Consider the following 18,149-nt stretch of genomic DNA (forward strand, 5'->3'; position numbering starts at 1 on the left):
GAGCAACTTTGAAATAATTTTTAGTTTTTAAAGTTGTGGTGGGGAGCTGCCTTTCATTTATAGTGCAGGGAAGAGATTTAACAAGTAGTGGATGGCAACACACAACGTGTGCGTATAGCTATAGTTTCACTCAGCCTAGATTTTTGTTTGCTTTTACAGAAAAAAGAGCAAACATTTTCAGGACTGAGTAAAAAGTGTTTAGGTTTTAACACAGTTGGAGTGTTTTAAATACAGGGGAGCAGGAAGAGGGAGGAGCAGAGTGATTTGAACCTAAGAAAGATTAATTAGGTCTAGAAAGAAAACACACTGTGTGAATATTAATGTTGCACTGATAGGTAACTACAGTATGGCTCTGAAGATTTTTAAGAGAACTGTTCATTCCAATTATGCCAGTGACTTCTGAACAGTAAAAGCACATCCCCAAAATACCTGCAGTTGTGATTTTTGCACGTAAGTAAAAGATAATAACAATGATACAGAACTTTGGTTCATTTTTACATTCTTTTTGCAGCATAAATTTGCCTTGAAGATCGTGATAGCAGCCCTAGGACTGTTTTCTGAGGTGCAGAGATTCTCATCTAACATCTAACATCTGCAACTGCTTCCTTGTCAGTCCTTTCTTTACTGCAAGTAGAATTGATAGAGATTGGAAGGTCCATACTGTATTGGTCCATGCTGTATTGAATGTATGCGTCTGTTCACTCTCATCTTTTTATAATTCCCCCAAGCAGATATTTTACACTTACTTTTATCCTTACAATTTTCAAAAATCTATTTAGTCAATCAAACCGCTGAAAGGCAGACTGCACAGTGCTTAACCTTACTTCAAGCAGCGAGAGCACTGTGGAAACCCCTGGAGATTTCCAGTAGAAGAGGAATAGTTCAAAGGGAGGACCGTTGTGCTAACACCATGCAAACACAATTTCAGAGAGGTGAAGGAAGTTGCTTGAGATGGGAGAGCAGGTCAGCAGAAGAACCAGGTGAATAATGCTGTATTTCACAATGAAGGGCTATTACTTTCTGCTACACCAGAACATGTGTGGCTGCTGACTCCTGTGTGAGAGTTGCATCATCTTGCTGTAAGATTTAATAAAATATCATTTCTTGTTCAGCTGATCCATTCCAAATCTTCTGGTAATATTTCATTACTACTGTGTCCTCTATGCAAAATTTAGGTCAGTTTTTATGAAAGTATCTACAGAAATTCAGGGAGCTTGAAAACTGATCTCCATGTACTTAAAAGCTTCTTCACTAAATCACTAAAAATAATGGTCTTAAAATATACTCAGACCTTTCTCTACAAAGCAAATCTGAAGTTTCCAAAACTAAGGTCATTTCAGAGAAGAGATTAATTAAATAAAATTAAGTCTAAAATATTTCCAAAGGTTGTAGTCAGGTAAATTCTGAAATGTGATGGACCAAACTCAATACTATGCTTCATATGATTTACATGACTGCAGAAATATAGAACAGGTATGTGTGGTTTTGCAATTTTCCCACAATTACCATGAAAACTTTTGTTTGTGATGTGTCTTTCCAAAGTTCAGGACTTTTTTTTTTTTTTTTTAAGATAGATGGAAGATTCAAGCCCTGCCTTGTGGTGTTATAGGAAAGCAGCTTCATCTTTAATTGTGGAATACTTTGCAACTGATGTGATCTAACCCACTTACTGTGTCAATAATTAAATACAGGATAATCTGAGCTTGCGGACCAAAGTATTTTCAGACTTACCACACCATTTCACTTTCCAGTTGCGATTAGCATCAACACCATGACACGGGAACCTGGAGTTCTTTGATCTTGTTTTTCTCCAGAATCGATCCTAATGTAAGTTTTAAAACAGTTAATTAACAACATTACTATATTTTGATGAAAATCTATCTGTACACACAGAAAAACACACCCCTGGTAAACATACTCAGTATTATATTTTAACTGAATTAATTTACTTCAATTGTGCGTGACACAAACTGAAGGGCCAGATTATCCAGAAAGTCGCCTTTGAATGATATAAGAAACATTCAGTTTTACCTGTCTGAACAAGTTTTTGAGTAATACTACTGATAGTACTTACATTTGTCCAGCTAAAATGGTATCCATCCACATTAAATACAGGCATAATATAGAAATACAGCTGAGTTAGCATCCTTCTCATGGTAGGATCAGTCTGGTATGTCTGCAGAGCCTGAAGGTGAAAGGCCAAAGTATGTAGTTTCCATAACAAAAATAATTTCCTGGTTAAGTGTTGTGACTGGTTAAGATGGTCATGTGGCCTTTGGCAGTAGAGACCTGTTCCTACTGCACCATTGGTATTCTTAGAGCTGCACTTGAAAGGCTGACATCTTACTCTAAATATGAATAAAGGTAGCATGTGAACGTGAAAAAAGGTGTTCAAAAGACCCTGTTCTCGCTGCTTCTCAGTTACCTTCAATAGCCAAGAAAATACAACTCACGTTACGTAGAAACAAATGCACGTGAAGTGTTTCTTGACGTAAGAGCTGAAAGTCAGTGGAATAGTTTCTTAGCTGAGGAAACATACTTAGGTCCCATAAGACAATGGAATGCTATTGTTTCCACCAGGTGATGATTTGGTGAGGTCAGAGCGTGTATAAAAGTATTTAAGGCTCACCTTATGTAAGCTTTTGTTGTATTCAAAGTAATTTACTATATTCACAATCATCAATACAAGCAGCTTATTCCTTTACAATTTAGGAAGCTCTGTAGTTTTGGAGAAGCTCAGGTATAAAGGTTGGAAGAGGAGGTCTAGGTAGGGAAAGTAATTTTTTTCCATTCTTTATCATAGAGAAATGAAGCAAACCAGAAACTCCTCAGCAGCTATTTCAGGGAGAAGAAATTTGGTTGAGGAGGAAACAAGTCACCACACATCACTTCCTTGACTTTTTAATGCTTTTCTCTTTTTAGCCAGTATTAACAAATACAGCTCAGCTTTTGTCTTTGTGTTAGGTATTTACATATCAGAGATAACGAGACTGGCATATTTGCTTGTGGCTTTATCTATGCATGCCATTCGTTCACTGCAAGTTACATCTGTAATTATGCATTTTGTTACATCGAAGTGTTATATATACTGTATCATAAACTGGAAGAAGAAACTCTTCAAAATACTTAAAAATATCTCCTTAAAAGAGCCAAACATAATTAATTAATTTATGGTAATACACTCCTTAAAAATTACGAGGATAAGATTTGAATTTTTTTCAGAACCTTTACAAATTTGCAAGAAGTTATATAATGAAAATATTTGAATTGATATTTTTAATTCAAAAACTACAAAATCATAGAATCATAGAATCACAGAATGGCTTGGGTTGAAAGGGACCTTAAATACCATTTAGTTCCAACTCCCTGCCATGGGCAGGGACACCTCCCACCAGACCAGGTTGCCCAAAGCCCCATCCAGCCTGGTCTTGAATGCTTCCAGGGATGGGGCATCCACAGCTTCTCTGGGCAGCCTGTGCCAGGGCCTCACCACCCTCTGAGTGAAGAATTTCTTCCTTATATCTAATCTAAATCTTCCCTCTTTTAGTTTAAAACCATTCCCTCTTATTCTATCACTATATGCCCATGTAAAAAGTTGCTCTCCATCTCTTTTACGAGACCGGTTTAAGTATTGAAAAGCTGCAATGAAATCATCCTGGATCCTTCTCTTCTCCATGCTGAACATCCCCAGCTCTCTCAGCCTTTCTTCATAGGAGAGCTGCTCCAGCCCTCTGATCAGCTTTGTGGCCCTCCTCTGGACCTGCTCTAACAGCCCCACACCCTTCTTGTGCTGGGACCCCAGACCTGGATGCAGCACTCCAGGTGGGGCCTCACAAGGGCAGAGCAGAGGGGCACAATCACCTCCCTCACCCTGCTGGCCATTCCTCTGGTGATGCAGCCCAGGAGCAGTTGGCCTTCTGGGCTGCAAGCTTGCACTACTGGCTTGTGTTGAGCAAAATATCAGACTCCCTCTAATTTTTTAAAGATGCTCTGTTTTATTTTGAATGACTGCTGTATTTTATGAAATACTATGAGAGACTTTGGAGGCCTTTAATGCTTTGGAGGGCAGTAATACTTTTCAAACTTTTAAGTCTTGAAATTGATTTAGACCCACATATATCAATCATTCAGTTCTGTTCTTTAAAACATATATGATTTATCTTAATAGACTGGTTACCCTTTCAGAGTACCATCTCACTTCAAATGTAATGGACCTGGCGCAGCTTTCTTCATGGAGAGCAAGAGTGTAGATGGTGTAAACTGGTATAAGTGAGATCATATTATTTCTTTCTGCTGAAATCATTTTGTCCTTCATACCATATTTTTATCTGGCAGTTTCATTTGGCACATGCAATAAGGCAACACAGGCTGTATAATCTTACCTCCCTTAACTGGGAGGTCTTTGGCAATGTGCCTCACAGGCATTAAGGTGTGTCATTGCTGGAGCACAGCACACAACTTGCCTTTTGTGCAGTGACTTTCAAATCCTCCGAATAATGATCGTGCGACCCCACCCCCAGCAGTGCTGAAACATTTTCTCCTCACTATGGCACAAGCAAGACAAATATAAACCATTAGTGAATTAACTGCATTGTAGTTTGCACACAGCCCTCAGAATACAAAGTGATGCTACTTCATAGAGCTCGATTCTGCTTCCCCATCATGCAATCAATAGCAGCTTTGCTGCTGAATGCGCAGAGAGCCAGGCTGGCCCAGTAAATGCTGAATAGTGTTATTAGTGAATGAACAGATGATGCCGGAACCCTGCCAACAACGTGCAAGCAATCTGCCTGGGGGATGGGGGAAACGACCAGTGATTAATAGGAGGGGGCTCAATCATCTGGATCAGCAAAGAGTGGTGGTTTCTGATCGAGCTATGCCAGCTTAGGCTGGCTGAGGACCCGGACCATACAGAATTTAATTTGGGGGATGAAGTAAACAAAAGAGCCAAGGCAATAAAGCACAGGAGTTTTAAATGGATTTAGGACAGAGTTGGACTTTTTATGAAGTAAGGGGATTGACTCAGAGGAACAAAGCAAGGAAACAGGGTTGAGAGAAACTCTGAAATTGCATGTGACCTTAATGATTTTTCTGTCCCACAATTAATTGTTATTATATTTAAGGTAACAATCAGCTTATATTGTTTCTGTCTTTGAATTTAACATTCACACTGAATGAACCTGTTACTATTTCAGCACAGGGAATTGACTCCATTGCTGTTTTACCAGAAATCACACAAAAATAAAATAATAATAATAATAATAATAATAATAAAAACCTTATGATAACACAGGATTAACTCCTCTACCCATTTACAAAGACATCAGTTAAAACATCCTTCTGATGGTAGCATATAATGTTTTACTATTCTCTGTATTTCTTACATTTTAGCAGGGTGATACCATGATCTGCCATTCAGGCCTTCACAGCCGCTTTATCAGTTTGGCTAGTCAGTAGTTTTCTCTGTCATTGTACTTGGAAGCAGTACATCCTTTTATCCCCATTTTCCTTTTTACTACTAATGCCCTGTTCTGGCACTCTGGTCACAAGCAGAGTGGTGAGCCTATTTTTTAAGGAGAAGGTACAAATGAGTACCTAGAACTAAACATCTAAAAAGAAGGGGTGAAACTTTCAAGGTTGAAGCTTGAACTGTGTTTGAAACCTGAAACCATTTTTTTTTCCCAAGTAAAATCTTACTTTCTCTTTCATAATATACAGAAAACATTGCCCATAGGAGGAACACAAAAACAGCAATGGAGAAAAATGACAGTGTGCTGCAACTACTCTGCAGCACTCAGAGGAGAGCCCATAAAAAGAGTGTGCAAGGGAGAAGGACCTGAGGTATCCCAAAGGTTTGCTTACAGTGCTACTTAGAGATTCAAACGGAGAAGATACTGAAGCAGAGAAAAGGCAGAGGGATGACAACATGATTGACATGTTAGAGAAACAACGAGCAGTCCCACTGTGGCTTGGACCAGTCTAGCAAAAGCAGTATCTTGTGGGGAAGAAGCTGGCTGCAGTTCCACAGTTCTTAGTGGAAATAGGAGATAGAACTTCTTGGTCCTGCTCAGAAGGGTAGTACATAACAAAACCCTCTTAAGTCCTAAATTGTTCAAGGACTATCTAGGTGGGAAGGGAAAAGCCAGTGTTATTCTGTAGCACTATGAATTCTCTAAAAGGGGCAACATAAACTTGTTTCCTAGTAATTGTGTACAACTAATGCCCACATGAACTTAGTGGCAACCAACCAAGATGTTGGTCTTGTATATATTGAGGGAAACCCAATATAATTCACTTGAGTAGATCATTAAATTAAATAGTTGAGATGCAGTTAAATAATTAAGATACACATTATTGCCTATAGTTCAGTTTCTGAAATAGCTAAGTTGTTGAAAGCACAGAATTTTCTTTCAAAGTGTTTCATGATAAATAGTGCCTTTGCATATCAGTAGTTTTACTGAGGTCCTATTTACTCGACATCATCATAAAGGGCTGGGTTGCTAAAATATAAAGCAGTATTTCTTCCCTAGGACAAGTGTTGGAGCAACAATGTGAATTGTCTTCATGCACTGAAAAAGAACACACTCAACAGCTTAAAAGCCCTCACGGGGCAGAATTTGAACATCTTAGTGATTAATACTCACATAGGAGTTTGCACTAACAAATGTCATTGAACAATTCCTACTACAGGCACAAGACAGATGCAGGATTACCTTTATTTTATCAAAATGCATTCACATTGTGAAAAAATGAACAGCTGCAAGCACAATGAAAGTAATTTTAAGCTTCTTAAGATCATGGGTAGTTGGGAAGATGCAGCTGGGTAGTTGAAAGTACACAAGAGAAATAATGCAGAGCTTTTTTTCCTTTTGGAAAAGGAAGACCAGAAATAATTTTAAATATGTAGATTTTCACCATCGTGAAGGTGTCACATCAAAGGAAAGGACCTTCTCTAAACAATAGTAATGTTGAACAGAACCTGGGAAAATCTATTATGGACCCGAAAAAGAGAAGAAATACTGCACAGCATAGAAATGGTTTGCCACAGCTGTTTTTAAAACAATGCATCACATGCCTCATTGTGGTGATATCACGGTACTGCACTCCATCTTTTTTGGCATTGGCTTAGGTTTTATCCATTAAAATAATAATAACAATAATAATAAAGCATCACAATCACAACTGAAGACCCAGTCCTGGAAACTCGTGTTAGTAGTATTCACAGCTACTTTATTTTCCTACCCGTCAGAATTGGTACATATCAGTAACATCTGTTTTCAGTAGTAAGAATGTGCTGGAGAGATGCAGAAACTCAGACCAAAGTGGGATGTAAGTTGGCTGGGGAAATAACAGACCTTGTTCAGAACTGAACCAGCTGTGGAGTGGAGGGGAGATGTTGAGTGGTAGCAGAAACTAGATACAGATAGGTGTGATTATGGCATGGAAACTTCAAATGGCAGGAACAGCATTTGGAAGAAGGAAAAAACCATGCGGATAAAACAGATCCTGCATTTGTACCAGCACCTCTTGCTGTTGAAAGGCTGATGAATGAAGTACTGAGTGAAGAGGCTGAAAGAGGAGATCTCTCTGATGGAGCAAAACCAAATAACATTTCAGGCAGAAGCTCCTGACAGAAAAGAATGAATTAGCTAAAGATAAGTAAGGCTGAGTGTTTCAAATATAGATGCTGCAGGATGAAACAGATGGATTTTTCCCCCAGATAATGGATATACAGGGAGCACTCAGAGAAGACTTTTTTTTTTTTTTTTTTTTTGGTTAGGCAGCTAAAAAGACAGCTGGGGAGACTAGACTCTGGCAAACAATAAAAATTAAGCTCAAATGATTGTATGACATTTACTGAAAAAGCTGTCAGAGCATTTGTGTAGTGGTGGCCAGGTGGCTGGCCCTTCAAGGTGAGAAGAGCCCAGCCTTCACAGTGCCACAATCACTCACACTTGGGAAGGGGGCTGCAGGGGGCCAGCATGCAGCCCTTAGAAGTTTCTGGTCCTGTTTTAAGAAACAAGGGTGAACAGAAAACTGATGAACAGGAGGAAAACACAGAAAAGAAGATTTTATAGAGTCAGCAGATGCAGTGGTTTAAAAACCACCAACAAAAAATGTCAAGTCAAACCAACATCAGCTGAAGAGCTTTAGCTGAAGGGAAGGGACCTTGGAAAGAATGAACGTATCCGGCTAAAGGGTGAAGGGAAAAATCTACAGATACAGTATTTGTTTTCACCTTACATGCCTCTGACTCTGGAATATTTCCAATAATTTCGAAAGCTCTTCAGGTTTCTGAGAGCCAGTACTCAGATATATGCTAAGATTAGGGGTACATCTGTCCCCAGGAACAGCAGTGGTATAAATGTAGGGCATACAGGGAGATACAGTCAAGTTCTTGCTCGCTTTCCTGCACAGCTCAAAACCTCTGCTAGGAGAATGTAAAAAAATGGAGATGGAAAGCATATTTTGGTGTTTATGTGTGTGTGTGAACTAACTACATTGTCTCAAAGAATACGTAAATACAGGTGTAACGAGCATTCTTTAAATCAATACTTGTGTGAAATACTGGATTGTGGGAATGTGGCATTTCAGCTGTACCTGTCTGAAAGGCTTAAGTCTGTTGAGAAGTGATAGGTCAAGCATATAATCTTTAACAAACATTAGTGTGTTGCTTCACATAACTCTTACAGACCCCTGAGATCAGAATATTTATGAAGTGGGTGAAAAACCGGTGTCTGAATCTCTTAATCAGTGGGGAGAGCAGCCAACATTTTGAGGCTCTTGTAGTTACAGAGGGCAAGGGGAAATAAATCTCCCGTGTCTTAAAGGCTTACCAACTTTGATGCAATTCAAGACCCAGAAATGATCCAGAAAGTGAGGCTGCTTTCCTGACAGTGTGGACATCAGCACTGGAATGAGTGAGTGACTGAGTGCTGCTCTGCCTGCTGACACAGCATCTCACAGGTGGTTTGTCCATCAGGACCTGGACTGTGGAACTTTGCAGAACGAGTATAAATGCTAAACTGGCTTTCAGCAGTTCTTAAAGTAGGAATAGTTACAGCTTTATGGCCTTCTGACCACATGGCCTGACTAGCATTGAAGAATAGCCAAACCTTTTTAAAATCGTTGCCGTCTTGGTCTCCTGCTTGGACCTGCCTTTGATCACACTGTTGTCCTCATTCAGTTCTGTATATGTATCTCTATTATTTTAGGTATTCTGCCCTCACAGTCAAGCACTTCATAAACATTCCCTAGAAGAATCTGAGGCCTCAAAACTTCCAAAATTCCTGGTAAAAACTGGTCTCTGGAGCCTGGCCTTCAAGCCTGGTGGCTGCTTTATTGGCAGTATGCATCCCAGAAGGTGTCTCATAAATCAGTCTCAAGCTTAGAATACTGTAGGCAGGTGTTGCCATTTTGCTTCTTGGACAGTCTCTGCATTTCTCTTAGCTCACTGCTATGGAGTGCAAAGATAGGATTGGGATTCAGGCCTGGCTATGGCAGCAATCAATATCAATGTCAGCATTTTAAAAAAATCTACCCAGCCTTTTTTTTTTTTTTTTTGGCTGGGGTTACCTGTCTGCTCCCTGGCTGCATGATGAAGCACAAACACATTGCCTTGGATAATATGGGAACTCATGTAATTGGGATCATAGGAGACACACATTTCAGAATTTGGACTTGCTACCGTGCATTTCTCAAATTAAAGTATATAGAGCTTATTGATATCTTTCTCAGATTTGGGATTCTTTTGAGATTAGACAGCTATTATGACCCATATGATGCAGTGCTGCAAGGGCTCTTGGCTTCAGAGTGCACATTTGGGTTCTTCTTTTATACAGCTCCTTTCCAGTGGATAGGGGTGTGGGAATTGTCATGGGTACATGACAAGGGTACATGGGTACATAGGTACATAGGTACCCATGTACCCATGGGTACATGGGTACATAGCAAGGTCAATTCCTGAACCAAACTTATCAAGTCACCTTGATCAAATCCAGAAAAGGCAGAAGTAGTTCTGAAAATGTTTTCAACAAAGACCTTAAATACTGGGTAGGTTCTGTCCCAGAGGAAACAGACAGCAACATTAGTAATCCAGGAAAAAAAAAAAACAAAACACTCATAACAGTCTCACATTAAAGAAATGTGGGTATGCGCAATGTGCAGTGCGATGTAAGCACAATGTGACACTACTAACATTTAAAGAATAATAATGTTATTTTGAGGAAAATCCCCAAACTTAAACATTTCAAAAACGTAAGAGGCTAGGGAGTCTATAGAAGAGAATGCCACCATTCACATTTGAGGTGTAGATCTGCTGAAATGGCAGTTTTCCTTTTTTTCCTAGAAAGGCCAACTCCTGTGGATTGGTGAAGAAGGTGGTAGTGGAGGGTAATGTATTTCCAAAGTGTAAGACTATTTGCACTGTCATTTGAAAACCTGATGAGGCCACTCACTTAGGGGACTGCATTTGATCTCAGTGGACTTTTTCTTTCTACTTGCTATTGTATTCTAAGTACATTTTGTCATGAAGAAGTACAATCAGTGCTTTTTTCATGGAAGCCGTTAATTAAATTTCTTGAATTTTCTAATCTTTCAGGTTTGAAATACAACTTCTTTCAACAGAAGCAAAGAATAGGGCATCTTAAAGTTACACCTCTTGTATTTTGTTTTCTGAAAATGTTGTATGAGCAACATTTCAAGGTTATATATCATCGACATGGCTCAAATGGCAGCATTTATTAGAAGGAAGGAAGTCAAACCAGATGTAATGTGAATACTCATCTGCTTCCACTAAAACTGAAATTGAAACCTAGTTTTGATGTCAATTTGAATAGCAGCCTGTGAATGATATTTCAGATTTTCAAAACAATGGTAAAATCTTAAATCTGAGGTCTGAGGATAATTAGATGTATGAATTTTGCTTTTAGTCTCTTAGCTGCACACCCAGTGAAGAGGAGTTAAATGGTCTTAGTTGACACATATACATAATGTACTTCTGCAAAAAGTCTGTAGATTGTGTTTCCTTGTTTATGTGAAGGGCTATTTAATATTGGTTAAATATGTTATGTCTGATTTTTTTTTTTGTCTAAAGCCTACTGCTTTCTACAAGGTAATTACACATAATAGAGTCCCTTTCTTTCCAGTATGTAGTATTTACTAACCCATTTTAATGTATGATTAGATTCCATGCAGATGTTTTGAAAATGTAGGAGGATATTTTTTTATTTTTTAATTTACTGCTGTGGAAACAAATTCCGGGTTGCATTAGATTCATTTATCTTTGCAGGTTGCCTTCAGAGTAGTCCACGTGTAATCACTTCCATTTTCTTTCACAGTTCTTATTGCTTCCCTATACTCCACTGCCGGTTCCTAATGTTTCCACTGTCAGGGACTTTATCTCTGGCCCTTTTCAGCTGAGTAAGGCTTGAGGTTGGTGAAACTCCACTGTAAACAGTTATCCATGGCAAATAACTATTGCCAGGTTTTCTACTACAATACATACACAGACACTTCTCTGTGGCTCATTAGCTGGTACCTAAAACTCTGATCCTTCATGCACAGGAGTCCTATTTCTTGACCTAAAATTCAGTGACCATGAGGTAGGGTTTGTCAGAGAACATCAGTATTACTAATCCCTGTAGGACATCTGATTATCTTTAGCTGAGACTAAAGGCATTCAGGGCCGCCTACTACAGAAACAGACTGAATTTCTTATTAACACCAGACCTATGGGATACCAAGCCACGGCCAGAGCTCATCCTGGAGTAGATTATAATTTTTTTTTTTTTAAAGGAACAACAACAACAAGAAAACAAAAACAAACAAAAAAAACTCACTCTGAAACCAAACAATGGTCTTTGCTCTCCTTTTGTTTCAGAACACAAGGAGGTTGGTTTTGTACTTCAGTTATATTACTACATAATGCAAAACTCTTCCCTGTGTGTTCTTTCTCTTTTTTAGTCTTAAACCTCTCCCTGTGTATCTTTCTCCCTTTTCCCTTAGTTCAGCTGTTCCTTTTCTCTAACTATTGTATTTGCCTGAATCTAGAAGGAGCTTGCATAGCAGGCTGCCTCTTGTCTTCCCACGCTCTGGCCCCACATCCTTATTTCCCAAGTCTGCTCTGCCTTGCTCTGCTTTGCGTTTTCAGATAGATGGGAACCAGGTCCTGTGGCTGCTGTGGCTGGGCAGCTACAGATGCTTTGGAGAAAGTGGGGAGTTACTGCCTGTGCCCCAGTAAGCTGCTAACAACCAGTTGCCTGGTGGCACATCCACCATGTGGGAGGGAGGTGGTGTCTCCCATGCATGCAGGAAATTTGCTGGCACACCCCAACCTGTCACTTCCAGGGGCACAAGGAAGATACTGAGGGCTCCCAAGCTGGCTGGTCATGTCTTGAGCTTGAATATAAAGACACATTCATACATAGAGGCTGTTTTCTAAGCTAAATCTCCTGAAAAGCCTCGTGGTACAGTGGAGCATGGATACTTGAAAAGACGGGTTATGTCTCGAATCCCACATAGACCTCCCACTTAGGTCAGGAGGTTTCCTATGTATAAAATAGCTTGGGAATTAAAGTCCAGTGTTTCAATGTAAGTGACAATAAATTGTTCCTCAGCTTATAGCCATCAGGACCCCAAGGCCACCCCCAGGCCTTACTGTCAGTGCCCATCCACAGGCACCCCACCCTGCCCAGGGCCCAGGACCCCATTTCAGCCCCTGGGGCCATCAGCCCCTGTCCCAGCAAGGCCTCAGCAGGGCCAGCCTCCAGCAGTCCACAGGCCGGCCCTACCCATCCATGGTCCCTGCTGAGCTGGGCCCATCCACAGGCCCACATCCTGGCCTGTCCTTGGCCTGTCCCAACCCCCAGGGAGGTCCTGATACCTGGGGCTCCTGGCTGGGGTGGTGGGATGGGACAGGCTGCCAGGCCCATGTCATCCCTGTCCATGGCCCCCAGGGAGCCGCCAGCAACTCAGCAGCCTGACAGTGGCAATAAAAACAAGTGACAGAGGTCACAGTGTGAAGTGAAAACATGATAAAATATTTCAGTCTGCCTGTGCAGTAAAGGGACGCGCATCTGCTGTTCCTGCTAGAGGAGAGCCTAACTTCACATAAATCCAGCTTCTTCTTTTGCTTGCCTTAAATCTATGGGCTTGTGGTGCTATTCCTTAGAGTTGACAGACATGCCTGGAAAAATCGGTTTCCAAGTGGACTGCCCTTTCTCAGAACTGCCCTTAGGCGCCGGGGAGGATGGAAAGTGGTGCTTACGGGAGGCGTTTGCCAGCAAAAGAGAATTGCAGAGTTTAAAGCACAGAGAGACCTACAGTTTTCCCAGAGTTCTTACTAAAAGTGCCCAATCCCTTTGAGAAAAGCATTATTCTGATCCAAACCATGTAATTGTCTTGTCTCTTCTCCCCTCCTAGCCATTTTAATATAATGAGGCTGTAAGCACAATTCTTATCCTGATGCATTTTGCTTTAATGCTGGATTGAAGTATTGCTCTAAGGAAAGAAGAAAATGTCTGTCATCTGTGAAAAAAGGCAATCCATGACCAGGATGGGCAGAACTATACATTCTTGTAGTCTCAAGGAACTCTTCAGTTCTGTAAAAACTTTCTTTAATCTAGGAAAATGCCTTTATATAGTTAGTGAAATATTCCTACTAGCAAGCTACTCTCTGAGGATCTCAAATAACAACCAGAAGGTTTTCATATCCACATACACAGCCTATGTTGTTCAATAAGCTCTACGGAGAAACCTAATGATTTTTACCTTGCTTCCACATTGTAGTGCTTTTTGTTAAAATCTCCATGAGGAAGATGTGCCTGAGCAGAAGGCTTTCCACCAGTGCCTGTGTGTTCCAAACCTCTCCCTGCCTTCCTGCAGCCTTTTCTCTGGGGTACGAGAGTTGCTCAGGAACACCTGCAAGTTTGTTCACCTTCACACTAAAAGGAGTTGTAATAAAAATACACATTATCATTGCACACAGCTTTGGAGATCAGCTTCTGGATCTGGTTTAGCCCATCCATCCATCAGCAGCTGTGCTGAGAGGCTCACCTAATTGTAATAGCTTCATTATTTCAGTACTTGCCCTACATGCTGCTGTGACTTTTGGAGGAATTCACATATGGTAATATGATCATCTCAGCTATCTCTGTGGTAATGACACAGTCTAATACCATTAGGGTGAAAGGCTGATCTCTGAGGTCCCTACCAACCCGGGTTTTTCTGTGATTCTTTTCTATGATTCTAGGGTGTTCATGATGCAGAAATTTACTCTCATGAAGTGACTTTCAGGGTCAGGATCTTTTTGCTGAATGGAGAGACCCCAGAAAATCAAAGGCAGATAAATAGCATTCTGGAACCCATAGTGATGGGGTGGAAGAGAAGTGAGAAAATTGTGTTCATAGGAAGGACCTTGCAAAGAAAGATTTTGTATAATTTATTTTGTGCAAAAAATGGTATGCAAAAATACTCAGTTCACATCTGTTGCTTTTTTTGAAGCCTTCTTTGACTTCTGTAAGCTGCATTGCAAAATAATCTCCACTGTGCAGATGATATTTGGTCTCGAGAAGAAGTTTTTGGTTAAGAGGAAATGTGAAAATCTTGCAAACATATCATGCATCTGAAATGAATCCCAAACTAGAAGAGATTAAGTATTGATACTAAAAAATAAAAATAAAAAATCCGTTGTACAAGTGGAATGCAAAATTACAAATCCTTTGATTTCCTTGATCATTTGAAAATTTGCAATATGAAGGTTAGATCCCAGATATCAAAGATAAAGGGGGAATAAGTCCGATAGCACTGGATCAAAGAAACATTGGAGGAACCATATGATATTCAGATAATACAAAAAACATAATTTTAGATGAAATTTGTATACAATTTTAGCTTCCTATTCCTATATAATTACACAAAAGAGAAAGGTCTTTCTTAATTCAAGTCCTTAAAGCAAAGATATTGCTGATCTGATCTGAAGCAGTACACACTGGCACTGATTTACCTGGACAATTACCAGATTTAAAGTCTCCACATATTTAGGTCTTGGAATAAAATCCTACTTCATATCTCTGCCAATATGTGTCTGGCATATTTTTGTCCTGTGCCTAGCTGTGTCTGGCTGTCGTTATCAGCTTCGTTTACCAAGCACTTAGTGTTCCACAAATATATATATATAAAAGCAGTAAAATAGCTAGTTATGGTTCTTAATAGTAATATACTAGATGAAATGTTTATTGAACTGAAGGAGCTGCATTGCTCTAAATGATTGAATACTTACTTCTTTCACAAACCACTGGCAAAAGGCAGGGCCAATCCACTCTCTAGCATGAATCCCACAGTCTATCCAGACAGCTTTCTTGTAAGGTCGTGCTCTTTTACCTAGCTTGAAGTGTGAATATTCATAGACATATTAATTGATCTCATGACATTGGTGAGACAAAATAATGAGAAAATAACAGAGTATTTGAAATACTGAACCATTTTGAATTTCCCTGTATTAGGGAACACAAACTGATTGTTTACAAAGGGAAATGATATGCTGATATGGCCAAGATAATGAGCCTGACATATGGAAGAAAAATACAGGAAAAGTGAGATCTGCCAATTCCTCTTTTATGAGTAATGAAGTCCTTAACTATCACATGGAGCAGGGTAAGGAAAAACAATGCTATAGGAGTAGCCTGATGCAGAATCAAATTTTAGGAACTCTGAACAGTGGATGAAAAGAAAGTACATTGAAATTAAACTTTTTTTTTTTTTTTTTTTTTTTGTACCTTGTTGAAACCTTCTAATTCTGTGGTCCTAATATTGCATTGAGAACACACAGTCATGGATTTTTTTCAATAGCTGAACAGGATGTGTGTGTGGCACATGCTGAGAAGGGATCCAGAGGGATCCTCTGAGATCCTTCTCTGGCGGAATTGCTTTACAGGTTGGCTGCAAAACTTTCCAAGTCCCTTAAATCCAAATCCTGCTAATTGTACATGCTGTGTACTATCTGCATGTGTATCAACCCAATTAAATACGATTTGGCATTTAGTTTTCCAGCTTTTTTCTTTTCTTCATTAAGGGTGACATTCAGAATGATACTTAGGTCTTAGTAACTCTTCCTTAGGAAACACTGATAACCTGCATCTCTGGTGCACATAGCATAATAAAGTAACTAAGTGTCTGCCACCAATTCCAGATTTTAGTTTGCTCAATGACTATTTAATCTTTACCTTGAGTACAAACAGTGGTCTCCCTTCATAGGATTTTCCAACAGAGAACATATGAACAAGATCTGAATGACTTTTATTCAGATGATGCATCCAGTCTTGGATCTGCAAATACAGAAATAAAATTGTTGCTTCAGTCTTTGCATTTCATGGTGAAGCAACTGTTATTAATCTCAACTGCCAGTCCTCGGTATGTTTTTGTATTTTCTTGTAGTTTTTCTTTTTGTCTTATTTGTTTTGTTTTGTGTTTGTTTTCATAATCAAATTACCATTGGGTTCTCATAGCTCTATTGCCAGAGGCTGGATGCTGCCTGCAGTTACCTTTTATTTTATTTAATTTTGTTTTTTTGAATGTTATTATTGGAATGCATTAGCTGTTCACCAAATATCTGCTGATGAATCTAATAAGCTGCTCCCTTTAAACAGTAAGAATGGACTAAACAAAGGAGACCCATGAGTCTACTCGTCAATACACAGGATGGCAAACAGATTCAGTAAGCAAGGAGTACCTGTAGAAACACCTGTAGGATTCAGCACTACTTATATTATTTGCTTATTTGTCAGGCATCAGATCTCATTGACGCACAACAGCCTGCACGCTCAGCCTAGTGACTTCATTTTGGTGCATACTGAAATTCTATGTGTGAATACACTGACATCAACAGATTACACAGCTGTCTTTCTGGACAGTATCCCTTCTACATGAATCTGTATTGAAATGCTTTGAAATTGTCTTTGGACACCTTGTGCAAATACTTAAACTTTTATTCATACTCCTTACTGAAATGAATCAGTGAGATTAATCACTCAGTGAAATCTCTTACATCAGAATAGAAGACCTGTTTTAAGAACAAAACTCAAAAGCTGTCAAAGATAGTTACATGTAAATATATGCCTTGAATAAAAATGCATAACAATATATATATTTTAAGAAGGTGCCTATTTTTGAACAAACATTTAGAACACTTCTGAAGATGAGCAAGCAACCATAACTTGCACAGAGGTTGAAATTTCAGTCTCATGAAATGAGGCAGATGTAGCAGATACAAGGTGCAATATGAATTTTCACGTACTTCTTCCAGGGAGTGATATACTTCATAGTTATACCCAGGGAGGGACCTTCGATTCCTGTATGACTTCAGTCCAGTTTGGTTTTCTATTGCTTTCTGCAGATCTGATATGAGAATCCTAGGTAAAAAAAGATTTTTGAAAGACTAGTAGAACACACAGGCTAAAGCAGAACAACAATCACATTTGGAAGAAATACAGCAGGAGTTAAAACATCCTGATGTTACCTCATCTGTTATATTTTGACAGTATAGTGCTTGAGGCTTATTTGAATATATGCTGTCGACTAAATACTCCAGTTGCTTTGAAATCAAACAGCGCCTTCAAAAAACACAATGAGCTTGTTAAGTGAATAAAACAGAATGATGTAAATAATGCAGCCAATGTGAAGAAGAAACCACTTCCATTTGTTTATGGAGCAGCATTTGTTGTCATCTTTTATAATCCAGTTATACTATGTGATCATGGATCTTCAAAAATTGGTTTCAAAACCATAAAAAATATTTTTAGGCTTAGAAAAGCATGTACACACTTTCTCTTAGGAGTATCATACTGGCATGGTCTATTACATATGTCTATAAGTTGTGGAGGCAAAAAATTAAAATTAAGAATTTGGTAGGTGGCATTATTCTGTCTGAAACACAAAAAATGACAAAGAAAGTTTCTTAAATATGGTTGTTATTTACATTTATCTACTTTGCAATAGTTGTCTGCTGGTTATTTTAAAATAGCTTGGGAAAAACATGAAACAACACTAAGTGTAACGAATATACTTGCAAAAAAGCGAGAGTCTTTGCATTAAGAGCAAAAGGCAGGAATAATGGTTCAAGCTGAAAACTTTCCTATTTTATTCCAGAACCA

The 18,149-nt window shown here is 39.2% G+C and overlaps 1 protein-coding gene across 2 annotated transcripts in view; it reads right to left on the reverse strand.

Annotated features, from left to right (window-relative positions):
- The window catches only part of CPA6 (carboxypeptidase A6), an 84,468-nt gene that overhangs the window by 11,705 nt on the left and 54,614 nt on the right, over positions 1 to 18,149 (reverse strand). For both annotated transcript variants that reach the window (XM_048077048.2, XM_048077050.2), the window contains exons 4-8: positions 17,294 to 17,408; positions 16,224 to 16,325; positions 15,281 to 15,385; positions 2,075 to 2,185; positions 1,732 to 1,822 (exon numbers count right to left, since the gene is read on the reverse strand). In XM_048077048.2, coding sequence (XP_047933005.2) covers positions 1,732 to 1,822; positions 2,075 to 2,185; positions 15,281 to 15,385; positions 16,224 to 16,325; positions 17,294 to 17,408 — 524 coding nt within the window. The remainder of the gene's footprint in view (positions 1 to 1,731; positions 1,823 to 2,074; positions 2,186 to 15,280; positions 15,386 to 16,223; positions 16,326 to 17,293; positions 17,409 to 18,149) is intronic.

The sequence above is a fragment of the Anser cygnoides genome, chromosome 2, assembly GCF_040182565.1.
Source record: "Anser cygnoides isolate HZ-2024a breed goose chromosome 2, Taihu_goose_T2T_genome, whole genome shotgun sequence".
In the NCBI taxonomy this organism is placed as follows: domain Eukaryota; kingdom Metazoa; phylum Chordata; class Aves; order Anseriformes; family Anatidae; genus Anser; species Anser cygnoides.